At 33.6% G+C, this 26,848-nt stretch overlaps 5 protein-coding genes across 9 annotated transcripts; 3 read left to right on the forward strand and 2 right to left on the reverse strand.

The window, feature by feature from the left end:
- Positions 1-434: 434 nt before the first annotated feature.
- LOC140863471 (uncharacterized) lies at positions 435-4,215 on the forward strand. 4 transcript variants are annotated; one of them, XM_073266926.1, is made up of 10 exons: positions 435-738; positions 829-912; positions 1,097-1,237; positions 1,640-1,705; positions 1,812-1,979; positions 2,093-2,410; positions 2,519-2,618; positions 2,742-2,829; positions 3,916-4,027; positions 4,094-4,215. In XM_073266926.1, exons 1-9 carry the CDS (start codon positions 448-450, stop codon positions 4,007-4,009), a joined length of 1,350 nt encoding a protein of 449 aa, XP_073123027.1. In that variant the 5' UTR covers positions 435-447; the 3' UTR covers positions 4,010-4,027; positions 4,094-4,215. The 4 variants fall into 4 exon arrangements, with proteins under 4 accessions (XP_073123027.1, XP_073123026.1, XP_073123028.1 ...); XM_073266925.1 differs by having other exon boundaries at positions 3,916-4,202; XM_073266927.1 differs by lacking the exons at positions 3,916-4,027; positions 4,094-4,215 and having other exon boundaries at positions 2,519-2,623; positions 2,746-2,819.
- LOC140863472 (protein yippee-like At5g53940) lies at positions 2,626-4,207 on the reverse strand. Its single transcript, XM_073266929.1, has 5 exons — positions 4,087-4,207; positions 3,971-4,014; positions 3,220-3,328; positions 3,086-3,141; positions 2,626-2,970 (listed from the first exon to the last, which is right to left on the reverse strand). Exons 1-5 carry the CDS (start codon positions 4,186-4,188, stop codon positions 2,892-2,894), a joined length of 390 nt encoding a protein of 129 aa, XP_073123030.1. The 5' UTR covers positions 4,189-4,207; the 3' UTR covers positions 2,626-2,891.
- Positions 4,216-6,829: 2,614 nt separating the features above from the next.
- Positions 6,830-9,162, reverse strand: LOC140866399 (protein CUP-SHAPED COTYLEDON 2). The gene is made up of 3 exons (XM_073271380.1): positions 8,408-9,162; positions 8,010-8,293; positions 6,830-7,506 (listed from the first exon to the last, which is right to left on the reverse strand). Exons 1-3 carry the CDS (start codon positions 8,592-8,594, stop codon positions 6,940-6,942), a joined length of 1,038 nt encoding a protein of 345 aa, XP_073127481.1. The 5' UTR covers positions 8,595-9,162; the 3' UTR covers positions 6,830-6,939.
- An 8,196-nt stretch (positions 9,163-17,358) lies between these two features.
- On the forward strand, positions 17,359-20,239 carry LOC140865914 (probable aminotransferase TAT2). 2 transcript variants are annotated; one of them, XM_073270754.1, is made up of 7 exons: positions 17,360-17,830; positions 18,495-18,834; positions 18,937-19,155; positions 19,285-19,344; positions 19,511-19,666; positions 19,771-19,864; positions 20,025-20,239. In XM_073270754.1, exons 1-7 carry the CDS (start codon positions 17,571-17,573, stop codon positions 20,150-20,152), a joined length of 1,257 nt encoding a protein of 418 aa, XP_073126855.1. In that variant the 5' UTR covers positions 17,360-17,570; the 3' UTR covers positions 20,153-20,239. The 2 variants fall into 2 exon arrangements, with proteins under 2 accessions (XP_073126856.1, XP_073126855.1); XM_073270755.1 differs by lacking the exon at positions 19,511-19,666 and having other exon boundaries at positions 17,359-17,830.
- Positions 20,240-21,109: 870 nt separating this feature from the next.
- Positions 21,110-23,112, forward strand: LOC140866250 (D-amino-acid transaminase, chloroplastic-like). The gene is made up of 5 exons (XM_073271197.1): positions 21,110-21,439; positions 21,519-21,571; positions 21,850-22,022; positions 22,134-22,807; positions 22,885-23,112. Exons 1-5 carry the CDS (start codon positions 21,403-21,405, stop codon positions 22,980-22,982), a joined length of 1,035 nt encoding a protein of 344 aa, XP_073127298.1. The 5' UTR covers positions 21,110-21,402; the 3' UTR covers positions 22,983-23,112.
- The last annotated feature ends 3,736 nt before the right edge of the window (positions 23,113-26,848 follow it).

A 26,848-nucleotide genomic window follows, 5' to 3' on the forward strand; every position in this document is an offset into this window, starting at 1 on the left:
CCCGGCTGCATTTTATCTGTAGATTTGATCGAAGGAAAAAAGAAAAAAACATAGAAAATGGAGAAAGAGCTTCTCAAGATTTTCTCTTTTCTAAAACGAAATTTCTTTTACGATGTTTTGAAAAGTGAGATGATGCGAGATTAAGCTTTTAAATCAGAATATATATTTTTGAAAATTGTTGTTCGAATATAAACTAAAGGAGAACATTTTGTTAATATGATTCAAAAATCAACCTTAGTCCCTCCATAAATCACTATTTATTTTACCATCCTGAAATAAATAGATGCTTATAATAGTTCACAATTTACAAAATTCATTTAAAATGTATATTATAATACAACAGTTCCCATGTTTTTTATTTTTGAAAAAATATATATAAAATTAAAAATTGAATTTGGGGGAGCAAAAATATATTCAGCACCTGCGAACGAGATTGAAAAGCATAAGATGTCAGTTGCGCTGTCTTCTCTTCGAGGTCATTTCTTCAAGCACCTTACATCCCGCCGGCCCATAACCGCCTTCTCCTCCTTCCGCCGCCGCACCTCAAGCCTCGCTCCGCCCGACCGCCTCTCATCCATCTGGTCAGCTAAACCGCTGCTCCAGAAGCAACGACGGGGCCGCAATTTCACCGCCATTAGTTATTCTACTCTTTCGTCGGCTGGTAGCAGCATTACTGGCGACGATTCACTCACTTCTCCTTACCTTTCAGTCCGAATTTTCTGCCCCAGTCACGCCGCTGTAAGCCTGCTTCATGTACCTCTCGCATTTGCCATGGTTTTCTGTAGTCTGCATTACTTTTGATACGTGGAGGTTATTTTTTATCGCTAGGACGCACTATCGGAATGTCTTATGTGTTTCGGAGCTGGTTCGACTACCATTGATTTTCGAGATGACCACGACTCGGATAAAGAGGTAGCAAATAGCCATATACTCCTGATTGAGGACTTTACTTGTTCTGTCCTGATGGATATATCACAAATTAGAGCTTGTTTCATTGCAGCACAATCTCATTGTTCAATTATACTGTTACTGTGGAGGAGAAGTTTAAACATGCCGGCGGTTAACTGACATAGGACTTCCCACTTTCAATCTACAGATATGGATCTCTAGTATATTTAATGTGAGCCAGGATGTGAAAAGCTGCATTTCGTTGGCTGCAGACTCTGTTGGATTGAAAGAAATACCAAATTACGTAGTTGAGATGCACGATCATACTGACTGGATCAAGCAAACCCAGGTTTATGGGCGGCCCATTCGTTGGTTTTTCTTTTACTCCGTCTTGAATCGTGTATCAAAATCTTCGGGTTCTGTTTCTTGTCATTTAGCGTTCTTAGAAATTTTCATGATTTAATGATGCGTAAATTCAGTCTAAAGCTATCACCTGAGAGAGGATTTTTAAAATAATTATTGATCGGAAGCATGGGTTGGGATGAATATAAATATAATCATGATAGATTGAAGCAGTGTATTTCATTTGTCTAGATTTTACTTGATCTTTTTTTTTTAATTGCACCAAGTCACTTCTAAAGAATATTTGGAATTCACCGAGTATTCTTGCTTTGTGAATTATATAGGTGCATGAATGTTTTTAAATCAACATTAGCTGATAATGTTTTTCATCTACCGTTATTAATTCCAGGAATCTTTTCATCCGGTTGAAATTACAGAGGGAATCTGGATTGTGCCTGAGTGGAGAAGTCCTCCAGTAATATTCCATTATGAGCTCAAGTTGTGCATAGCTTTTTGTTTCCGTTATTTAATTAGTAACTATATGAAATTTCAATATTCTGATGTTCATCACCGCCTTGCAGAATCCCCGGGCAATAAACGTAATTTTGAATCCAGGTTTGGCATTTGGAACTGGGGAGCATCCCACAACAAAATTGTGCCTGCTGCTGCTGCATCGTTCGATAAAAGGAGCAGAATCTTTTCTTGACTATGGTACAGGTTCGGGTATTCTTGCAATTGCTGCACTGAAGGTACTTTCATTTGAACACAAAAGCATTATAAAATTTTGACGAAGTCTGCTGCTTCGATGCTATCAAATGTTTCATCTACTCCTTTTCCAACTTCATGTTGTTGTTTGGTGTAGTTCGGTGCGGATCTATCAGTTGGGTTTGACATCGAAGCGCAAGCAATTACATCTGCAAAGCATAATGCTGCTCTGAACGACATAGGGCCAGATAAATTGCGGCTGAGTCTTGTTCCAAGCCAAAATAATCCTCACTTTGAGAATGAATTTCAGAATGAAAATTCAACTGAGCATGATTCAATTATTTTTGCCAAAGAGAAGTATGATGTGGTTATTGCAAATATACTACTCTATCCTCTTCTGGATTTGGCAGATCGAATTGTCTCATACGCAATGCCGGGAGCTATTGTGGGCGTCTCTGGTATCATATCCGAACAGGTATATTTATGAAACTGATCGATCACTTTCTTATGTGGTGAAATCCTTCGGATTGTCAATCGTAGGATAAGAGTTGTTTTTAACATTTTATCTTCAATTCTTGCACAGGTTCCATGTGTAATTGAACGTTATTCCCAGTTCCTGGATAACATCACGGTATCAACAATGGAAGACTGGGCTTGCATAAGTGGTTCAAAGAAAAGCACTAGTTAGGTTTTATGTTATCATTTCCTTGCTGTGAACACGAGCACCGTGCTTAGTGTTCTGCTGCCATTTTTCTAGTGTCATAAATATTGCATTAGGTAATTATGCTGACGATATTGCACAACAGGCAGACATTCAGCTGGCTTCAAGAGAAACTCTCATGGTCTCAATATTCCTGGGAGGCCAACATCTCATGTAGATTGCTCTAAAAACAGGTAATTTTGATGGTGTACAAGTACGTAAACATTTACATAGTTTTAAATAGCAGAAGATAAATCTATGCATCTTTGGTCTCACTCGTAGCGGAATGAGCATTAGCATTCAATTCCGAGTCTACTCCATCTGTAATACTCACTCTGGTTCCAAAAGAAATTTTTTTTGACAATGTCAAACCAGGAGATTTCAGGTGTTAATTCATTTGAGAGAAAGCAAATGTGGTAGTGTGTACAAATTATACAGATAGAAAGTAACCTTTCAAGAACAAATTTTCCTTCTTTATATTTCTGGGTCTCATGATCTACGGCTTCCTGGAAAGGTTTAGAAGAAATTTGAATTAATCCAAACATTAAGAGGTGCAGATAAAAGAAAATAGCGTTGGAGATTACGTATTTCCACCCAAGAATTTGTCCGCAACAACAACATGATATATCTGCCACTGTATGCATTCCGGAAATCATCATCCTCTTCTCATGATCTCCGACATTTATGTTCATTCTTGGAGCAGAATTTGCAAAGTTATAAGGATACTTGAATTTGCACAAGTAGTTATCTAACACAAGTTCAATGTGGAGTTTTTTTTTTTTTTTTTTCATAAGAATGAGATTTTTGCCTTCGGCTGTATACCACTAGCCTATGAAAGTAGTAATAGTTGGAGATGAAGTTGATCGTTCGGATTCTTGGCTTGTTACCGCACAATTAAAAGCATATCAATACAGCCAGTGCGTCAAGCTCCTATGTGCAATGAGTTTTTGAGCTAAAGATAAGAAAGTGAGTTTCTTGATGAATGTTAATTCATGTAGTTTCCAAATTTACCCAATCAATTAATTTGAGTACACGTAATAATGATTATGATATATTTTTCAAACACGCTGAAGAACATGAATATTAGTTTGGAATCTATTCTTAAATCAAATAACAAATCTCTCCACCAAATTAAATCCATCTTTCACACTGCAGCCTCGACTTACACACACCAAGCACAAGTATTATCTCCAGTTCAAATAAGTTCCTATGATTCAAGAATTTCTAATTAAATGGTTCTTGATTATAAAACGGAATGGTTTTCAATCTATATCGTGCAGAAAAGTTGAATTCGTCGGATGTTTGATGTTTCATCCCCTGGCCGCAGAAACTTACACGGTATGGAAAAGGTATGCCTGTCCCCGGCTCGTATGAAACGCCTGCGACGATATTGTGTGCTGTTAAAATCAAAATATAGATGAGAATTTATCCAAACACATATAAAATTGGACCCGAGAGACGATATCAGTAGCCAAAGCCAAATGGGTCTTGCAAGATTTGCATTTGTAAGCTTCTCCTTCCAGCTCAATTATATTTATCTCCCTCTTATTCATGTCACCCGATCCCGATGGACTTCTTCTAGCTGCTTTATTTGGGGAGTGACTCCACCATGATTAGCACTACTTTATTCTTGATTTGGTGCAATAATGTTTTCACAGGAAACAGACAAAGTAACCTTTCTTTTTCCCGATCGACGACAAAATAAAAGCTTCGATCAATACAATGTCTCTGCGTGTGCGACCCCACGATGAATGAGTTGAGGAGATATGGACAAAAGTTTTCGAGAAATTTTTTTTAAAAAAAAACATCGAAAATAATGACAATATTTCTTTTTCAAGTGGACAAAAAACATATATGAGATAGTCAGGGAACTTGCATGACTACGTATCTATATTCAAATTTTATTTACTGATTTTCATAGGTTGTATTTAAATGGAAATGTTTTAGCTTAGAGAAAATGATTTGAGTCAAATATTTCAAATGACTCCATTTCATAAGATTTGAAATCCATTGTATTAGATTAGTCGATAATAAGCATGTAAAAATGTACATTCGTTATTATGATTCTGAAACACTTAGTTTCAAATTCATCGATTCAAAGTAACCAAAATAATTTGGATCCGTAAGTATATATATATATATATATATATATATATATATATATATTTATAATATACTTGCTAGGTGACCTAATAATGGAATGTGTTACTTGGGTCGAGTGGATGGTCCTAGGCTCGAGTACTACACTACAATTTTGGGCAATCAATGTTATCCGGGGTCCAAACTAGTTCAAAAAGTTGGCTATTTTTCAAAGAAAGGTGTCGAGTGGTTTCTATTTTGTAGGCCGCGGACTCGCATGAAGCCTTCTAAATTGTCAATCATTTCTTGGTACTTTGAACAGTTGATTGTGGCAAACAAACAGCCCCCACCAACTCCCAAAAACTTTATGTACAAGGAAAAAAAAAGAAGAAAAATCTAGGTAATGTTATTTTTACATATATATTTGCGTTGTATGTTTCCTTTTTTTCAAAAAAAAATATTGTATTAAATGTTAATCATCTATTTAGTTTTATGGGGTTGAATATTGTGAAATTACATATTTCTAGCGATGATAGTATACGAACGTAATCCAAATTTAGGATCATATATACAGTTAAGCCTCGGGAACACATGCAACTTCCCGTTCCTATCATTTCACATTAATTAATTACTTTATTTTAAGTGTTTTTCAGACTCTATTTACAATTTTCTAACATTCAATTGCCTAAAAGCTTAAAACATTTAAAATAAACTCTTGCACACAACACACACTACTTAAATGTTTTGTCCTAGCTCACAACATGTAACAATGTGCTGAAAAATGATGAATTTAATTAATAAGAGAATTTCACTTTCACTTTATATATATATGAAAAGGTAAAACAAGTGAAAATTAGTGATATTTAATCATGAACCTTTACAAATTCTGAATCTGGGGATATACATATATATATGCAAAGATTTGATATCATTGTCACAATGAAATTCCAAAAAACTTGCACTAATATGGCAGTTGGCGTGCCGCAGTTAAATCCGTGCATTCGATAGTCTCCCCATTTACTCCCCAACCCTTCCGTACACCTACCTCCTTTTTTTTAACTCATCTATCAACACTTTATTTTTTTCCCATTTTATCAAATATCTCGAGTTCAACTTTACCATTATAGATTTTATGGCCACATTATCCTTTTTGTCAAAAAAATATATATGTACATGCAAGTGTACGCGATACATCAACGACGACCATTAAATTTGCAGCGACCGATGTAACGACATGTGATATTAGACAAAAAAAACTATCATATCGACGGTAGAACGTTGTTAAGCACATCTCTTCACCTCCGCCGCATACGATAAACAGAAACTAGTCATGTACTAAACCAATTAAACAAATCGCACGTATTATAAAATATTGAGGAACAGAATATTACAATTAAATTCGAATGGCCAAAGGGGGGGAAAGAAAAAACAGTAGGTACTTTTGTCTCTTCGCCTTAAAGTAATTGGTTCCCATTATCACAATTTTCCGACATGCCAAGTAGTAAGGACCAGATCGGATGGTGATGTTATGAAATAGTACCGTGTACTATTCTCAACATAATAATTACACCCATAAATATTCGTTAGATATCAAACATGTGACCAAAGAGTTTTGAAACCAGATTTTTTAAAACACTAAAATCAAATTTAAATTAAACTAAAATTACGTTTTATCAGTAATATTTTGATTAGAAAAGAAAATGAAGTAATGAAATTGCTATTAATATAAAAATCTTGGCTCAAATCTATACATTTATGTTACATATATATACAAACTAAACGTGTGAACTTCGAATTTAAAAATTAAATAACATAAGTTTTATTAAAGCTCGAAAACAATAAATTAATTAAAAAATAACAATAATTTAATTGAAAACATGCGACATGTAAGATAATTATTATTGAACTTTCAGGCATCCTTAAAACATCAAAATTTTATCTCTATTACGCCTCACTGTGATAAACAGCTGCAAGATAAATAACGAATTGCGTGTCAAAAACTCGAAAATCAAATACATATTAAAGTGTTTTAACAAAAACAATTAAAAACAGACATATAATAATTAATAATAATATATCCAGTACAACAATAAGATAGATAAAACCTAGAGAAATTGAGAGTTCGCTACATAAATGAACTACAAGATTACATAATCACGCATGCAAACATTAATACTAATAATTCAGATAAAGCTTCAACACTTAATTTGGATTATGCTAATTAGTTAAAAACTCCACATGCAATCGAGCTCTGTGGCGCCAATCTTCTGATTCTGCGGCGGAGCAAATTGGGAAAGAGACACATATCCAGAAGTCGGATCAACGCCGCCGCCGCCGCCAAGCATGGACGGTGCAGCAATGCCGGAGAACAAGTGAGGCAGCTGAAGGTTTTCTTGAAGGGCCCTCAGGCTCGGAAATGCGGAAGCTCCGAGGCCGTGCCTCGGAGGAAAATGGGGAGTAGAAGACGAAGAACACAGATCATGCATGAGTGATGAGTTAAGCGGCGGAGGCGGCGGGAACTCGAAGAGGGAATTGTGGTTGAAACTCGGCGGTGCGGTGGTGGAGAAACAGGGCACGTGCTCCTTCGATTTGCCGTCGGCGCCATTGTAGGAGCAGCTGTCGTGGTCGGTAGAGGTCGCCGACAGTTCGAGCAGCGGCGGCAGCGAAACGGAAGACGGGGAGCTGACTTCTGGATTCACTTGAATGGCGGGCCTCTTCTTTCCTCCGCCTCCGCCGCCGCCGCCTCCGGCGGCGCCACTCTTCTGAAAAACCCTCGAAATCACCCACTCATCCTACAAGCGAAAAATTCCAATCTTGATAGCTTTCAAAGTCAAGTACAATCATATCACACATCAAAGGTCACTTCCCACAAATGATCGGTTCAATCGAAGTCATTAACTTTGATATGATGATTCAAAAGTTTATTTTTTTAAAAAAAAACTCCAAATTCATCAAATTTCCAACAATCCCATCAGCGTCAAGACAGCTAAGCCATTCATACGAATCTCACATATCAACACACCAATGCAAAAACAAATGAAAAAGGCTGAATGTGAATATATCGTTCCATCGTATTCATCATGTGAAATGTAACCTGTCATCATGTACTTGACAGACAAGTAAGACTCTCCGATTCAATAACCCAAATCCGAAAGCTAAGAAAGATTTAATCTTGAACAACTTAACACATAATCATCTCTAATGAGTGGATTACTGCATCACGCATTCCAAAATCATCATCATTAACCAATGATTAATTAATTAACAAGAAAAAGAAAGACGAATGGAAGCGTACTTTGGAGTTTCTAGATAGATAATGATACGCAAGCTTCCCTTCGAGACGATATTCATGCATGACCCAGTTGCTTTTCTCCCCTTTAGGAGCCCTGCCCAAGTAGAAAACTAGGGTTTTCTTCATGCCCACGAGCGAGCAAGTCTTGGAACTGTAGATTTCCCGGTCTTTTCCAGTGGCTTTCCAGTATCCGGCTTCTGTAGCCCGGTTGGTCCTCAACCCGGTCGGGTACTTGCGGTCACGTAGGCTGAAAAAGTACCATTCTTTCTCTCCCAACTTCGCTCTCCCTACACACGCAGACATCAAATTGTAAAGAAACCATGCAAAATTTAGTTCAATATTTTTGCACAACGTAATTATTTACAAGGGAAGAAGAAGAAGAAGAAGAAGAATGTACGTACCGGGGAGATGCCACGGCTCGCACTTGTTGAGATCAACTTCAGCAATGGCTCTGCTGGTGAAATTGCAGTCGAGCACCTTCTTCAACAAGTAGTACGTTATCAGCTCTTCATCAAGCGGGTGAAATCTGAACCCCGGAGGCAAATGCGATTCATGGTGGCTTTCATGGAAGGCCCGGAAATCATCCATTTCAGACAATCTAATCCCCCAATCCAAGAAACCCACAAAATAAAAAACGGATATAGAATTCAAAGAAGTGAAAAGATCCCACTTTTACAAGACACTCATACACATCCTAGGCATGGGGATGCAAATACTCTGAGCCATGAGGCACTGTTATGCGCGCTTTTGTAGTTGAGGGAACAGAGGATTTTTAAGCTTGGGGAAAAGAGATGGAAGGAGTGTAACAAGGGGGGCGTAGTAGTGAATTCATGGGGATTTGATGAAATCGAGTTGCAGGAATAAAGGCAAAATAATAAGGTATGATATGATATGGCTGGAAAAAAAATAAAAAATCTGCACTTCTGGGCTGTCCTCTTCTGAAACCCCCCTCTGCACTCTCTGCACCCCTTATCACATCCATACCATACACCTAGCTAGCTAGGGGGTGTAGACTGTATGTATCATGTATGTATTTTATGTATAGGGTGTGTGTATATATACACACAAGAAGACAGTTTACAGTATGCGTGCGTGTGCAGGTATTTCCTATGTCAGTGAAGAAAAAGAAAGGGATGAAACAGAAAGTAGTTTAAAAAGTAAGGGTTGGGGGGAGAAAATGAGAGAGATTGAATTCACCATTGTCGATAAAGCTGATTCATATATCTCTTGTGTCAGCGCAGTACAACACCCACCTCCCCACCCCCACACCATTAATTAATTTTTTTAATTAATAATTATGGGACAATTTATTTATTTATTTATTTATTTAATTTCCACCATTTTTCACCTTCTTCTTCTGTGATTTTCACTCGTCATCACATCACATGTTATGCACCCTCCCAATTCTTGATTTGTCCTAGCATGTATATTCTAGCTATACTCGGTTTTCTAAAATTCATTTATTCGAGCTTAATTTGATTAATCTCAAAAACCAACTCAAGAAAATAAGTTGTTTGAACTGATGGGAGACAATCAACAGCATCGTACAAAGCATGTAGTGAAAAAAAAATATAGACAATATGTTGAATTATATTTCTATTCGTGTACTTATTTCGAAAACCATGCATAAATGATGATTGATGATAAACTCGAGGTTTCGTTTGGAATTAATAATGCTTTTAAGATTTTCGTTTTTTTTATTTTAAAAAATGGAAATTTTAGAATGACATGAAGAGAATATTAAGATAATTCACAAATTTTGATTTGTTGTTTAATTAATTGGATTAATTATTAATGCTCAAAAAACAAATTTGAATATTATTATTATTATTATTATTATTATTATTATTAGTATTATTATTATTATTATTATATATGTGGCAGTATAGTCATATCATTGTTGACTTTTCACTCCGTCACCCTAACATCACATCTCCTTCCTACTCTATCCTACTCATTTTTTTCCTCCATTCCACAAAATATTGCATCCTAATATCCTATGATCGCAAATATTACATCCTTTTTTTATTTTATTTGGAATATATGATATTTTGTTTGTATCACTCCAATAAAAATTAAGGCATATATATATGTCCCGAAATAATGCATTACATCGAAAATTCGATCTTATTTTGAAACACTTAATCATGATTTGAACCTTCTTAATTATTAACAAGTAAAGCTAAATTAATCGCATACATGGCTAAACTGGTTTGAAGTCTGTCTTATCTCATAGCTTATCTCGTGCATATTGAAAGGTAAAAGATTTGAACAATCTCATTAGTTGGTTAGGATAGTTTAATTTATTGCGTTTGCTCATAATTTATATCCTGCATATTGAAAGATAACCGTAAAAAAAATGACAAATTTTGATAATATTTGCAGTTGGTTACTATGAGTGGCATTACTATTTTCACTGAACAGAGCTAACATTTCACTGCGATTCAGTGGCAGTGTAAAATGTGCATTTTACACTGGAATAGTAAATAAAAAGCTGGAAAATATGGCTGTTAACAATTGCTTTCCGCAATTAATATTATTACAGTTACATCTGATACTTAATTATGTATATACTCCTTGATTTCCATGACGAATTCGAGTGAATTACAATTAAATGCAAAACCAACTTTCCCATCTATCGAAAATCATAAATGTCAACTTAATTTTGGCGCATTAATTAATTCTTTCAGCCAACCTTTTTTAAAAATAAAAATATAGGAAATAATGCTGATCATTGCATATTACAATTACACAAATGAATCTAATTAATTTTGTGATATAAATATTTTATTTTAGTCACTTATTAACATATATTAATTTTTATGCAACAAATACGTATTATTTTTAATTATAAATATGGGTTATGTTCACACGTCTCACGGATAAAGATCCGTGAAAATTTCATTACACTCTTACCGTTTGGTTACTTTATTAGTAATCTCGGTATTACCGTATTAGTTATCTTGTTCAATCTCGCGTTCTTCTCGTCATATTATTTATCTTTTTATTAATTATTTATTTTACATCAATCAAATCATTAATTATTTATCTAACATCGATTCAATCCTTGAATTTAAATTACTATATTATCCCTTATAAATAATATTATTCATATTTTATTTATTGTTAAAAAAATAAAATGGTAATTTATCATTTTTATATAAAATTTAATCAATCAAATCAAACAAACTATAATCCATCAATCAAATCAAATATTATATTAATTATTATTTTATATTTTTTTATTACATTACATTACTTATCCATATATTATTTATCCTATTACCCGAAACAAACGGTTTAATATATGCGTATCTAAAAGCGAATTTTTATATATTTCTTTACAATTTAAACATTTGAACATATCTGTCAAAAAAACATTTGAACCTAGCATTATTTATTTCTATTTGATTTTTTAATCATATGTTAGAACTTGGGACAAAATAGATGTTGAAAATTTCATAACACCCTTTGATTAAGATGCATTCTTATTCATGACAATGTCAGTAGAGTATCTCATCATCTCCTCAATACATTCTTAAATTATATAATTTGTCTTATCCAAATTTATTGTATTAATTAAAATTAAACATTGTACAGCAACTGACGTTTTGATATATGAAATTGAAACTTTATTTTATTCGAAAAAAAAAATTTCTTTTTAACAACTCAGCTTCAGAACTTATATTTTTATTTGCAACTTATTTTTCCCTTAAAATTTTAATTTAAAAATTTGACACATTCCAAAAAAAAAAAAAATGCGACACTCCGTTATATATATAAATATATAACTATATTATAGATCATCTAATAATATATTAAAACCTCAAATGAAATTCACCTGAAGTCCACTGATTCACAAAATATTAATACATTCGGTGGACCATAGAACTTATCAGATGATCCATAATATAGTTTTGTCATATGTATCTGTAAAATATAATATTTTCTAGGAGTTGTTTTGAAGACGAAAAATAAAATCAGAGAGGAAGGAAATAAAAAAAATTTGGAAGATTAATAATGTTAGTAATATTGGAGTATGGCATGCATGTATCTCATCACCAATCCCATCCAAAGAAGTCAGATTGATTGATGCTTTTACATTTTGACGCGTCATTCTCCCCCTCCCATTTTCAGATACCAACCCCCCAAGCTTTTACATCAAATCAAATCATTCCTCCCCAAATATTATTATTTTTTATTTTATAAATAAATACATTATGATATAATATCTTAAATGGAAGTTGAAAAGGCCCCCCCTTTCCCAAATTTCTTCAGGGTTTGAAAACGAGACTGCCTTTAATACTTTTAACAAAATAGGCCAAAAATCTCCACCAAACTGTCTCCTATTTTTGGCTTCTTTGTAGTATTATTTTCATTTTTAAAAAAATTAAAAAAAAAAGACACAGAATCTCCCTGTACTGTTTTTAATTTTGGCATTATTTGTAACCTGCTTTAGCTAATTGTAGCCTCCACAGTCCCAAGCAGACAGTGAAATCTTATATTAAAATTGTATGCAATAAGAGTTTTTTCTACGTATAATTTTATTTTATAAAAAAGATGAGTAATGCTATATATACAATTAAATTTGTACAACAATTTTTACATCACAAAAAATTCAATACAAAATTTTAATTTATCAAATCTCACAATACATTGAATGCAAAATCTCACGATATCATATCAAAATCTCACGCGATAATAACAAAATATCACGACATAATTGTTGTAAATATCGTTGTACGATATATTGGTTGTACCTTTAGCATTATCAAAAAAAAATTTGCTAATAAACTTTTGATTCTTTGATTTACTAAATATGGATTCACAAATCGACCTTCCCCACCTATTATTCCTCTGTCATTGTCAAGTAAGCAAACAATGAAGAATTTGATTTGCAGGGTACTTGAAAATTACAATTTAGGATCAATTTGTCTAGAATCGAAAAATCGGAAACTCACTTCCCTAAATTGAAAATCAAAATGATTTTTACTTTGGCTTCGGACTTCGGTCGTGTTTAGATGGACAGATTTCAAATCCCCTTTTTTCGAATTCTACGACTTAGTTTGGCCGACAAAATTCAAGTAAATTTCAATTATTCAATTTGATCAAAAATTACGACATATTTTCAAAATATTGTCACACAAATCACAATACATGTAATTTGAAATTCATATTAGACGATTTTCGTTTGGCATGCAATGCAAGTGTGTGTGTGTGTGTTAGAAAAAGAGGAAAGGAACAAAAGATGATTTTATTGCACGTGACGACAAGCTGAAGTAAGCCGCCGCCCTCCACCTTCGGCGCATCGTAGTACGAGCCATTGGCCCCAGGTGTGAAAACTAATACCATTTCTTTAGCGTGAGCATTTGGTTAACCCACCTGGTGCGCAGTGTGCACACTGCACACAGTTTCCAGTAACTCATCGTGTATGGTCCATGTGTACCAGCCTACAGTTGCCGGATGGACAGGACCACCTCTGAATTTAATGGGCTCCAAATTGGGCCTATTTTATACAATTGGGCTCAAAAACCCATCCAATACACCCACACACAACCTATGTGATTAAAGGGGTACGTAGTTCAGAGAACCAAAAAAGTAGGCTTGTAAAGTCTACAATTGTTCCAAATGGGCTTTTGTCCCATTTTGTGAGCATATTATTGTCGCAGAATCGGAACTTCCAAAAATGAAAATCTGACTTGTATTTCTTTCGAATAAAATATACTAAATTTACATTAAGATATCATTTACTCATACTTCTTAATAAATTGGGCTAAGTTTACCGATGAGATATTATTTATTTATATTTATTGATGTAGCCAAATAAAATCGTTGAACCACGTAAATTCATGATATATCGGATCTCGGTACGTCAACGTCGCTCTTACAAATCTTGAGAAAGAAATGGTGGATCGTCACTTCCACATGAAGAGAACGTAAAAAGTGTCGAAGAAAACCCGACGAAAACCATCCCACGCTCAAATCCACTCTATCCAAAATTAGGGAGAATAAGAAAAGCTGGCAAGATGTCGAAATGAGAGCTTACCTTCAAATGAGGGAAGATGACCTCATTAACGTTTATAGATTCCTTGATGGACTTGAAGGGTATGGACTAATTATTGGGCGTATGACTTGTAATTGGGCTTGATAGGACTTTTATTGGGACTAAACTTAATTTTGGGTTATTACCCAAATTTATTATCCAAAAAATTAAGTTGTAAAAATATTGGCGCATATATTATGTGTTTCAAGGTGGATTTGTTCAAAATAAATTCGTTAGCTACATTTTTAGGTGTACTTTCTTAATAAATTGATTCATATTTATTTTTAAGATATTATTGTTCTTATTTATTTTCATAAATTAATATATACAATTATAATGTTATATTTTATATGGATTCGAAATTACTTTCCCTTTTTTTGTTTATATGATCTGCGAATGAAAATTTTACATGCAAATTATATTTTTTTTACAAATTAATAGTCCAAATTGAAATGAGCAACCGCCAACCGACGTGTGAAGCAAATCTCCCACTCTTGGAAACATCCAACAACGTTGCCATACAAAAACTAGTAACGCTTTATGTGAGTTGGTAAGATCTGAGGTGATGTGAGAAGAAATTTCTCAGTGTTGTGAGTTCGATTTTCGTGTGAAGCATATTTTCTGCTGAAATATTGTGGGATGTGCTATGAGGGTTTGCCATGTTGCTCTCTCCCTCAGGTCTCTGTCAGGGGCGTACTCAGAAATTTTTTTCAGGGGGGCGCAATTAAGAGCGGAGCCACGTGTTGCTCCATCGGGTGCTAGCTTAGGTGACCACTTTGTTTTCTCTATTTTGTATACATTAAATTTAGTTTATTTTGTCAATATATGTGTTAACAATTTTAAAAATAAAAAGATACAAGCTAAACACATTAAAAAAATTGAGATATAAAAAAAATGCAATACATGTAAAAATAAAAATCTAACTATGTTAAACGATACAATTCATAAAAAAATCGCGAATGCATAATTTATATCATTAAATGACAAACAAAAAATTTAAAATAATGTCATCAATACGTAATAATTTATTATATTATTTGATAAGTTCCTAAATAATTTTATTTTTCAATATATAACACAAATATGAATTAAAATTGATATGTATTATATTATATTTTATTAAATAAATAATACAAATATATAATAAAAAAAATTATGAAAAATTGAGGAGGGGGGGGACCTCGACCCTATATGGGTCCGCCCTTGGTCTCTGTCACTATTCACTCGTGCACATCTATCGATTTAATTTGCATGAGTCAATAAGCCTTTGATTCATATGGAATGGAGTCAACCTGTTTTTAAATACAAATACTAGTAACAAATCAACCACACAAATTAATGCCAAAGTTTACACGCAACTTGTTTTTTAATCAACTTTAATTTTTTTTTAGAAAGAAAGCAAAAAACAAAATTTATCCAAATGATGACACTTATTCTTACTCCATCCGCATAATTTCGCGATATTCAACACAACACACGTCTATTATTTGTAAGTGGATAAGAATTATTATTATCATTATTATTATTATTATTATTTATCGTACTTTTCCGTTACGAAATTGTAAACCACCAAGTCGCAATTTACTGGGGCTCGACTCGGGAGCTGTTGCTTATACTGTACACAGTATCATATTCCTATAAAGAAGAGCTTTTACAAATCATTTTTTAGTTTTTCATTAATAAAATATTTTTAAGAAGTTATCTCAAATATTACCTTAATTTGTACAAGAATTTCTATGTCCTTTTCGGAAATATATTTCGCAGACAACATACATTTTGTAATAAACGATCTTTTAACTTACGACAACGGAGGTATTTACAATCCTTAACCTCTATAATATATAACAGAAGCATTTACATTGATCTAATTTATTATTAACATAATTATGGACTTAAATATTCATAAAGTACATCGTAGATGTGTGCAACCTTTACGTATTAATAATAATTAGTCCACCGTACATATTGTGTGTGTAATGTTATATATAAATATTATGTTTGGTGTGTATATAATATAATTTTTTTTTTCAAGTATTTGATTTGATTTTTTTTTTTTGCAATTTGATAATTTTTTGGGTTTTTTTTAAAAAAATAAAAATAAATATTAGCATATCAAGCTAGTGCATCATTGTGCGGATATGCATGGATTTGGGGATCAACACGATCGATGATTAATCGATAGACATAAAATGTGAATAAAACTTATGAATTTATAAACCAATCTAAAGCAATATTAGTTGATAGCAAATATGAGTAATTGCTCTGAGCACCTAAAACTTTGAGGTGTTACAAATATAATCCAAATACGGAATCTTCTATTATTTTATTAATTGTTTTTTGTGTCTTTGTTATTTTTTTTTTTCCAATGTTTTTTCTTTTGTACCTCACATTCTCTCTCCAAATCTATCTTTTATCCGGTTGTGTCAATGTTGCCCACAGGATAGTGCTTTGCGGGTAACGTGACGACTCATGATTGGTTAAAATCAGTGGATCCCACGCGAGACCCACTAATTTTGACCAATCATGGAGTTACACGTCACCCGCAGGATAGTGCCCTGCGGACGGTATGTACTAAACCCTCTTATCCACTTCTTCTCAAAATTTTCTCTCATCCCTTTTTTTATCTTTTCGTCTCTCATCAATTTATTTTGAAACTGAATTTCATTCACAACTTTTAAATTTTATAGATTTGAAATATATATATATATATAACACAAAAAATGATAAACCAAGTACTTTAATTTTTTTTAAAAATACAATATATTATATTTATATATTATGATTCACACATGCAACGCGTGTACTCCATGGCTAATATGAATAAAATATACGTTAACGTGATTTTAAATAACATGGGTTTGTTTGGACAAGTTCTTTAAAAATATTTTAATTTTTTTTAAAATAAAAATGCTTAAATATGTGTTTGGACAAAATTTTTGAAAAATATTTTTTAAAGATATTTTTAAAAATATTATCCAAATATACTTTTTAAAGAATAATTGAAATTTGCTTTTTTCATATTTCCAGAATCAAAGTAAATATTACAAATCTCAAAACATAAGTGTAAAAACGTTTTTACATAATTATTATCTAAACACATATTTATTGTTAAATAATTTGTAAAAATATTTTATAAAGTAATTTGATAATTACTTGTTCAAATGAAGTCACCTTATCCACCAATTAAAGTATATTTTTAGCATAGAGAGGAAATATTTTAAGCGCGTGGATGTGTCTCTGCCACAACGAGAGTCGTGAAATACAGTCTTTCTCGTATTCCTAGTAGCCTATTAGGATTCTTCTGAATTCCATTCAATTCAAAGATCCGTTTAACAGCACCCAAACCCGGATTCGTTGATTCCGGATAATAGCGTCCCATGCAAAATCTGCAAAACACCAAAAAAGTTCCCAACACTTACAATCTCGTGGCTTTAGATTCACAAACCTCAAAAACACACACACACAAAGAACAGGAAAGACCCAGAAAATCTGTTACTCGAATAATTAACCGACATTGATATATGGATGCTCAAAATTGGGGCGTGGGCCAAGAAATCGAAGTGCCACATAATGTTACAATCAAAGGGATTCTTGATTTGTTGATGGGCAGCATAGATTCCAACAACGACGGTAAAAAGGTGATTTCTTTGGGCATTGGGGACCCGACTGCCTACTCTTGTTTTTACACAACTTCATCTGCACAAGAAGCCGTTGTGGAATCGCTGCGTTCTGCTAAATTCAATGGATACGCTCCCACTTCGGGCCTTCCTCAAACCAGAAGGTAATTTTTTGTATAATTGATAGCGTAGGCGAAGAAATTACTCTTGCATGCAATGTTTGTGTTCGGGATTCGCATTGATTTGGGTGGTATCTGCTTCTTTTTAGGCGTTTCTTGAGGAATTTCCTTCGAGATATATGTGTTACAGTTTTGTTTTTGTTTTTGTTTTTTTGGGGCAGATCGAGTGCCACGTTTTCGATTAGATTTTCAATTGTAGATTTGATTTCTTGATCGTTTGTAATTCTGATTTTAGTTTTTATTCAAACAGTTAATTTCATATTGGGCTCCTATCATATTGTTGCAATGTGGGAGTTTTATATTTACAAGTCCATTCATTTTTGCTGTCAACTTGAAGATGACATAAATTATGATGGGTCCACTGTTAGATATATAATATAAGGAAGAACATGTTGAAATGTTGTGTTGTTGAGATTTGAGACTAAGAACTTTCACCAAACTTCTTGAGTAATAAGATTTTGGTGCTCCTGTTCAAAAAATAAAAAAAAAATAAACAAACAAAGGGGATGGTTATATGTTGTCGAGCTAGTGCCTGTTTGATTTGGTTTATGTTATAGTTTTCTTACGGGGCGATCTTTTTCAATAGCTCATATGGATTCAGTAGGCGTATTTACCAATTCTGACCTATGTTATTCTTATTCCCTAACAGAGCACTCGCAGAATATTTGTCCCGCGATCTTCCATACAAGTTATCGCTTGATGATGTTTATGTCACGTCAGGTTGTACACAAGCGATTGAAATAGCTCTGTCAATCTTAACTCGCCCCGGTGCTAATATATTGCTTCCAAGACCATGCTTTCCGATTTATGAACTTTGTGCTGTGTTTAGAAATATTGAAATTCGGCATTTCGATCTTCTCCCTGAGAAGGGCTGGGAAGTTGATCTTAAGGCAGTTGAAGATTTGGCCGATCATAATACCGTTGCAATGGTAATCATAAATCCTGGGAATCCATGTGGAAATGTATATACTTATCAACAACTTAAGAAGGTATGTACATAATTTTTAATCAATTGATCGTCTGTTTTTTTCAATGCTTTACTACATAATTATATGGTCCCTTATTGATGATATCACATGAATTGAAATTAGATTGCCGAAGTTGCAAAGAGGCTAAGAATAGCCGTAATTGCTGATGAAGTTTACGGGCATCTTGCTTTTGGGGCTAATCCTTTTGTGCCCATGGGAGTTTTTGGATCTATTGCACCAGTTCTTACTCTTGGATCACTTTCAAAGAGATGGTTAGTACCTGGTTGGCGTCTCGGTTGGTTGGTTACAAATGATCCAGATGGCATTTTAAAGAGCCCTAAGGTTTGTTTTCCCCAGTATAGTTCATGCATGCTTATATTCTAAATGCAACATTTGCATCGCAAACACCAAATTTCGAGTGTTGGTTCGTCGACCATAGCTTAAACATGCCATTTTTCTTCATCTTTTCAGTTTGTTGAACGGCTCAAGAAGTACTGCGACATTTGTGGAGGTCCTGCTACTTTCATGCAGGTCATAGCATCACTGTATTGATGATGTTCTGTTTTTCGAACAAGAACTTGATTAATATATGTGCGTGTGTATGCATATATAATAAACACACACATATACATATTATGTCGAGATGTTTTATTAGTTTCCTTAAAGCTCATCACCACTTCCTTTTTCAATGTTTCAGGCAGCAGTGCCAACAATTATTAAGGAAACTCAAGAGCTTTTCTTCAAGAAAACTATAAATATGCTGAAGCAAACTTCGGATATTTGTTACAACAAGATTAAAGAGATCAGTTGCCTTAGTTGTCCTCATAAACCAGAAGGATCAATGGCTTTTATGGTGAGCATTCAACATCTTGAGGATTTTATCAGCGAAATCGAATTTTTGGCATGCGACAAATTCTTTTCTTAGTTACTTTGTGTAATGTATGTTCTATCATGTAGGTGAAACTGAATATTTCACTTCTAAAAGATATTAGTGATGAACTCGACTTCTGTTTTAAGCTGGCCAAAGAGGAATCTGTCATAGTTCTTCCAGGTAATTTTATAACTGGTAATTTGGCTCCACGTCCCGAATTTTTTCGACATCCTGAACAGCTCGATGATTGTTCAGGAAGAACATATTTTTAAAAGCATCACACTTTAATATTTGACTACACAACTCTTGACTTTTGAGAATACCGTGTTGTGTGTTTCAGGGTTAGCTGTGGGTCTCAAAAATTGGGTCCGAATCACGTTCGCAGTCGAGCCATCTGCGCTGGAAGAAGCATTGGAGAGGGTCAAGTGTTTCTGTGAACGTCATTCCTCTCTACAAAATGGATACTGATGATGGAAACATCCTTACATTATTGTTTTTGTAATTAGTTTATTTTAATATAACTTGTGACATAACAGATCATAATTATAAATGCCATTATCCAATGAAATAGAAATTTGTTTTTATCAAATATCTAATTACAACTCTCTGTGCCGAGAAAAAAAATTATATCTTGTCTTTTTATTGTACATATGTTATTGTACAATCAGATTACTTATATTAACTTTAATAACATAAATAATAATAAAAAAAGAAAAAAAGCCGGAGAGGATACGAGATGTTAGAAGACAAACAAATGACAAATCACTAACCAACAAAAGTTATGCAAAAAGAGAAATGCACTAGCTCCGAGTAGGTGAGCGTTTGTGCTTGATTTTTTTTACAACATTTCTTTCGAACAAATTTGTCACACAAAGTTTGTTAAGAATGTGGTTATTTGACTAAAATGGTTTACATTTTGCTGAGTTAGACTAACTTGGTTTATAAACCATTGAGTTAACGACAAGGTTTATCCAAAGCAATACACCCCGTTTGATTTCAAAAGCCAAATCAGAAAAGCATATTTTTTTTTTAAAAAAAAGTGTTTTTTTTATTAACAAAGTGTTTGGGTGACCATTTAAATGTTTAAAAAAAAATTCACTTAAAATTATAGCTTTTTCAAAAGCTAAAAATCGTAACTTAAAAAAGTACTTTTTTTTAAAACCAAATAAAAACTGAACAAACTTGCATTTGGAAATAACAATCGTTGTTCAGAGTTCAAGTTCCACAATGGCCGCAGCAATAAACAAGTGAGAAGAAAAAGGTCTCAATTAGGTAATTGAGCGTATATAATAGTCAAATCAGTTTTTTTTTCCCAAGGAAAGATCCAACTTTTGATTCAAGAAAATACAAATAAATACAGTCATAAAAGAAAAGAACAAAAACTGAAATAGAATCGTATATTTATAATCAAGATCAGAAATATTCAGTTTCACCGGCTTTTGGCTTTCTCTATGGACTTACATACACCCACCTAATCCTGGAAAATGGAATTTCGCGCATCATTGGATCATCATTCTTGGCTTTGAGTGACGACCCGTTTCTGCTTTTTTGTGTCCTTTTCAGTATATTATAATAATTAAAACAAATTATCAAAGGCGCCGGCTTGTATCACGATTCGTTTTTTTCTTACTTGAAAAGTGCACCACTTTGGTCCTTTCTTAGTGAATCGCCATACCCATATCTCTTTTTGCGGAATTCTTAGCTTTTTTTTTTGTGCTATGGCATCTCCCATTTCTGTTTCGGATGAGAAATCTGGTACATTCTTTTTATTTCTTGGATTGGATTTTCTTGAGTGTTATGTGATTATTTTCTCTTCTTCTTCTCTGAGATGCAGCTATTGAGAATGGCGGAGATTTCAAAGTTCATGTGTTTTCATCGGCAGAAGAGGTTAGTGAGGCGCCTTTGCAGCTTCAAACTGAATTCTTTGAGTTGCATATTTAATTTGTCTTTGTATTGGTTTACGTTTCACATCAAATGTTTCGCACATCACAAAAGTGGGATCACTAGGATTTACCTGTTCTTGAATTACTGGTTTATTGATGTTTCATGTTACTATGTTAGTGTTGAATCTATTCCATATCCCCTATGCATTTTCTCTGATTTTGGGGTATATATTGAAAACTTCTAGCTTGATTTCATTTTGTTGGTTTTGTTATCATAATTAGTTGCTTGCAAAGAGGCAAGAGGAATTGCTGGAAAAGCCAAAGCAATATCCAGCTATGTATTCTAGCATATTTGGTGGAATTATTCTTGATCCTGCGATGATGGTTATCCCCATGGATGATCACTTGGTTCATCGAGGGCACGGTGTCTTTGACACCGCCATTATACTTGATGGGTATGGAACATGGCCAATTACTCTGCTTTCGAATTCTGAATTTTGTATCAAAGATTTATGATCGATGTTTTCGAATGCTGAACTTGAATGGTAAATCATTGCTACTCGCAGACACCTCTATGAACTAGACGTCCACCTAGCCCGTTTTCTTAGATCAGCAGCAAAAGCGAAAGTTGTCTCGCCCTTCCCTCAATCTACTCTTAAAAACATTCTTATTAAGCTCACAGCAGCATCGAATTGCCGAAAAGGAACTCTGAGATACTGGTTAAGTGCCGGGCCTGGGGACTTTCTGCTCTCTCCTGCCGGATGCCCGAAATCTGCATTCTATGCAATCGTCATTGATCATAACTTTTCTCAATGTAAAGAAGGAGTCAAAGTAATTACATCTACGATCCCCATGAAATCTCCCCTTTTTGCTACAATGAAAAATGTGAACTACCTCCCAAATGTTCTTTCGCAAATGGAAGCTGAGGAGAAGGGGGCATCTGCCTCTATATGGGTAGATGAGGAGGGATATATCGCCGAAGGTCCTAATGTGAATGTGGCATTCATTACTCATGAAAAAGAACTAATCTTGCCGTTCTTTGACAAGATTTTAAGTGGATGCACCGCGTTAAGGCTTCTTGAACTAGCACCTAAGTTAGTCGAACAAGGGCGCTTGAAGGATATCAGAACCGGAAACTTGACTGTGGCAGAGGCCAAAGGGGCTGCTGAGATGATGTACGTCGGAAGCACGCTTCCAATCTTGCCAATCATCTCGTGGGACGATGAGCCTATTGGAGATGGTAACTCACTTACTCTAAACTTTTTAGCCTCGGTTGTTAAACTTGGCATTGAAATTTGATTTATGTGCTTGAAACAGGTAATGTGGGAGAACTTACTATGGCCCTCTCGGATTTGCTTTGGGAAGATATGGTTTCTGGTCCGGAAACGCAAAGGTTCCCGGTCCCTTATGTGTAAGGATTCGAGTTTTCTTTGGGGATTGAAAGATGGTAGTGCTTGTTTCTGAATGTATGTTCCATTGTGCAAACCAGATTCAGTAATGTACTGATGTTCAATGGAAATGAGAGTAAATAAGCAGTTTGCAATATGTTTTTGTGATCATGGGAAGACAAAAATTATTCATCTTTCGAAAACGAAAAAAGAACAATTTTTCAAAAAAACCGGCAAATATAACATACAATGGTTTAACATTTTCATAACGAAGACGGGTCTAATATTTTTAATTGAAAAAACATTGATTCCAAAATACACTTCACAAAAATATTTTCAAGTATCCTTTAAATTTTATCTTTCAAAATACCTCAATGTTTTTATTGAAACTTGTCGTTAACAATGCTTTTGAGCCATTATTTAATTTAATTCGTATCCAACGACATATATCAAATTTGAGTGAATACAAACATATTTGAATATATTTCAGCTTGAAATTTGGCACAAGCCTAAATGTAGATCAATTTGAGAACGTATCAATGCATTTATTTTTCTAGATAATTGGAGTCTCACTTCATAAAATTGGTGCTTATATAAAATCTTCGACAGATTTCATATGTTGTCAACCCAATCCACAAACTTACAAACGATCCATTCCAATTAGAATCCATCTTAGCTAAGTGATCCGGTTAGAGTTATGGATCACTAAGGACGTGTTTGTAACATAAAAAAATAAATAACTATAGATTTTTTAAATACATTAGTTAAGAAAAAAAATTATAATAATTTATTTTTAATTGTTGCAAACAGTATCTGATTCAATTAGTTGGGAAAGTACGTAATTGTCTATAGGAAAAACTATAATTTTATTCTTATATGTTTGTCACTTTGCGATTTCGATCATCTATGTTTTAATTATCAGTTTTAGTCATATATGTTCCTATTTTTGACAATTTTAGTCATTTTTTTTTTCGAAAATGCTTACGTTTACTATACATGTCAGCTCCACAGCAGCACTACATTGGTGTCATATCAGCGCCACATCGAAAAAATGACTAAACTTGCCAAAAAAACAAAGATAACAGAGTAAAACTAAAATCTGAAAATATAAATGACCGAAATCGCAAAGTGACAAACATACTTGACCAAAAAAATAATTTTCTCTTGTCCATATGATTTCCAATAAATGAAATGCTAATGCTTTTATATATCTTGTTTATGCTTAATAATAATTATTGCATATTCAATAAGAAACAACTCGGTAAGTTCCTTTTGTTTTTCCAACTTCAATAATGCTAAATTATGTAATTATTTGGTGCTAGTTGGCACTCAGGTGCATGAACTAATTATTACTAAATGTTACGCAACAGTGGGGAATACTTGGCTCTCCCCAACTGCATGCAATGTTGACATTAATTGAAATTAAATGCAGCATCGAAGGTTCTATACATACATACGTACACACACATGTGTGTGTGTGTGTGATTTGAGGTCAATTAAGGTAGACAATATACATGTTCTTCAGAATTGTCGATTTCACGAAGCTTCCCAACGGTGGTTACCGATTCACAAGTTGTCGACGGCCGCGAAAGATCTCGACTTATCAATCTTAAGAATTATAAAAATTGTGGTACCAAAAAAAAAGTGCAAAAACATTTTTGGCACTGTACATGGTTAGCAACAATGGACTAACATTATATTATGGATTACGGGGCAAGCATTTGCATTTATGAGACGGATGTTATTGATTTTTTTAATATAGCCAATACAGTGGAGTTTTTTTTTTTTTTTTTTAATTTGATTTTGTATTAATATATGGGGTCGGATTTTATTTTGTGAAAATGCATTTGATCTTTGGTATTTAAAGAAAACAACAAAATGTTCTTGCCTCGATCGCACAGCCGAGAAGTTTCCAATGTACTTATACTGAGATGGTGACATTTTTGTTTTGGGGGGGACACACACAATAAGCCGTCAAAAGACCAACAAATTGAAATTCAAATGCATACTGTTAGTCTCCAGTCTTGAAAATATGCCACTCCTTTTCACTTTACGCTATTGAAAATAATATTTAAAAAATGTAGATTTTTATGAACTTTAAAAAATGCAGATTGGTGTATCCCATTCCCATTCACGAGGAAATGGGATTTACACGAATTTTATTTTGTTAACTAGAAACAATAAACTGTTGAAGAATTTCTAAAATATTATAAAGGATTTTGATGAACTTTAAGGCATGTTTTAAATGCTGTCTTTTAAGAGAAGTTTTTACGATCTTTCTCATGATAAAATGGAGGTAATAAGCTGATTCAAGACATACCATTGAATCTGATAATGCACATATTTATAGAAATGAAGAGACGGTGTCGAAAAATTGCGATTATTATTTCTTAGTGAGACCCGTTCACGAACCAAAGCATTCACTCGTGAACAGTCATGAGGTTTCTGAAGAACTTTCGGGGGCGTTGCCCCCCGAGTCATCAGGTCGATCCCCGTAATTTTCGCTGCGGAGATCATTATTCATCATCGATAACAAAATTTTTGAAAATATTAAATGAATTCGAAAAATTATTCTAACAATACTAAGGCTTTTGTCCACACGAGTTTTGATCAAATATTAGTTTCTGTATGTTACCTTTTGATTTTTTGCTATTTTGTCTCGACTGATGAGTGGCGTGGAATCGAATATGTCAACAATTTCCGATGTCGTTACGTTTTCACTTCAATAAAATAGGACTGACAGTGCCAAAAAAAAAAAAACAAATTAAATGCATCCAAATTAAATTTAAACCTCAAAATAGAAAAAAGTTAATGAAGGGAAAAAATATTTTAAAAAAATAGAGCTAGATATGATTTGAGATTTGTTCCGCGGCTCCCCGGGCAAGCCGTGGATTGTTTTGATGTAAGGATGGATTAAATAATTAATAATTGTGGTGCTTATCTAATGTTGTAGGAGATGAGAAATAAAATATACTTGGCATATGGATAAAATGATGAAGCATAAAAAAAAAAATAGCTTATCTTGAGTTAGCATAAAACGAGGACATTATTTAATGGCTTAATATGATCCAAAGGAGGAATCGAAACATAACCAGATTCATGCTCCAAATGTAGAGCTTATTGTACCATGTTATTTTAAGGTCATTATTGGAGTTAATCCATAAACAGATAAAGTTTTTAAATCAGAAAACTACTTTCCCCACCAAATAAGACTATTTCTAGACTTCACTTTGTAGGACCAAACCCACGTGAACACACTTGTTCATGCATGACAAGTCACCCTCTACACTCTAATTCATTTTATATAAATTTCACTAAATAAGAGGGACATTTTTTATTAAAAAAAAAAAAAGCCCAAATAAAAGAAAAACTCGTAAATGACACCTATCTTGATATATATCTATATACATATAGATATATATATATTTTTAAAAAAATGAAATTATCAAGCCAAATCATGACACTTACAAATAAAATTTTGGCAATATGTACATATATCTCCAAGCTATTGTGGTTTCACACTTGTTCAAAAGTAAATTATGAAGTGTAACGCTTGAAAATTCTCACATCAAAACTCCGATACATGATTTCAAACCATAGCGTTTTGACGAGCGTTTTTCAATAATATTGTTAAAAGTATGTCCAATATCATATACATGCCACATGAAATTTTTTGATATAATAGCAACATGTCAAAATCATAAGTCATAACTAACTAATTTTCACTTACTCATATTATTGAAATAGTTATTTCAAATACTCAAACTAGGAAAACGTTTATATATATAGTACTGTTTAGTTTACCGGCTATTATATTTATACCCAGTTCACCCAATTGAACGCTCAAAGTGTAGTTATTATTTGGGTTAAAAAAAATGTAGACAACATCTTAA

The sequence above is a fragment of the Henckelia pumila genome, chromosome 4 (genome assembly GCF_033568475.1).
Source record: "Henckelia pumila isolate YLH828 chromosome 4, ASM3356847v2, whole genome shotgun sequence".
NCBI classification, from domain to species: domain Eukaryota; kingdom Viridiplantae; phylum Streptophyta; class Magnoliopsida; order Lamiales; family Gesneriaceae; genus Henckelia; species Henckelia pumila.

Excerpts from the sequence above, each read along its gene's own strand:
- LOC140865914 (XM_073270754.1), top strand. The coding sequence starts at position 17,571 with ATGGATGCTCAAAATTGGGGCGTGGGCCAAGAAATCGAAGTGCCACAT. Across the intron at positions 17,831-18,494 it reads GGCCTTCCTCAAACCAGAAG|AGCACTCGCAGAATATTTGT; the intron begins GTAATTTTTTGT and ends ATTCCCTAACAG. Across the intron at positions 18,835-18,936 it reads CTTATCAACAACTTAAGAAG|ATTGCCGAAGTTGCAAAGAG; the intron begins GTATGTACATAA and ends AATTGAAATTAG.
- LOC140863471 (XM_073266926.1), top strand. The coding sequence starts at position 448 with ATGTCAGTTGCGCTGTCTTCTCTTCGAGGTCATTTCTTCAAGCACCTT. Across the intron at positions 913-1,096 it reads ACCACGACTCGGATAAAGAG|ATATGGATCTCTAGTATATT; the intron begins GTAGCAAATAGC and ends TTCAATCTACAG. Across the intron at positions 1,706-1,811 it reads CTGAGTGGAGAAGTCCTCCA|AATCCCCGGGCAATAAACGT; the intron begins GTAATATTCCAT and ends ACCGCCTTGCAG.
- LOC140866250 (XM_073271197.1), top strand. The coding sequence starts at position 21,403 with ATGGCATCTCCCATTTCTGTTTCGGATGAGAAATCTG. Across the intron at positions 21,440-21,518 it reads TGTTTCGGATGAGAAATCTG|CTATTGAGAATGGCGGAGAT; the intron begins GTACATTCTTTT and ends TCTGAGATGCAG. Across the intron at positions 21,572-21,849 it reads TGTTTTCATCGGCAGAAGAG|TTGCTTGCAAAGAGGCAAGA; the intron begins GTTAGTGAGGCG and ends TATCATAATTAG.
- LOC140866399 (XM_073271380.1), bottom strand. The coding sequence starts at position 8,594 with ATGGATGATTTCCGGGCCTTCCATGAAAGCCACCATGAATCGCATTTG. Across the intron at positions 8,294-8,407 it reads CGAGCCGTGGCATCTCCCCG|GGAGAGCGAAGTTGGGAGAG; the intron begins GTACGTACATTC and ends CTGCGTGTGTAG. Across the intron at positions 7,507-8,009 it reads ATCTATCTAGAAACTCCAAA|GATGAGTGGGTGATTTCGAG; the intron begins GTACGCTTCCAT and ends TTTCGCTTGTAG.
- LOC140863472 (XM_073266929.1), bottom strand. The coding sequence starts at position 4,188 with ATGAATAAGAGGGAGATAAATATAATTGAGCTGGAAGGAGAAGCTTAC. Across the intron at positions 3,142-3,219 it reads AAATTCTTGGGTGGAAATAC|GAAGCCGTAGATCATGAGAC; the intron begins GTAATCTCCAAC and ends AAACCTTTCCAG. Across the intron at positions 2,971-3,085 it reads GGAAAATTTGTTCTTGAAAG|AGTGAGTATTACAGATGGAG; the intron begins GTTACTTTCTAT and ends TTTTGGAACCAG.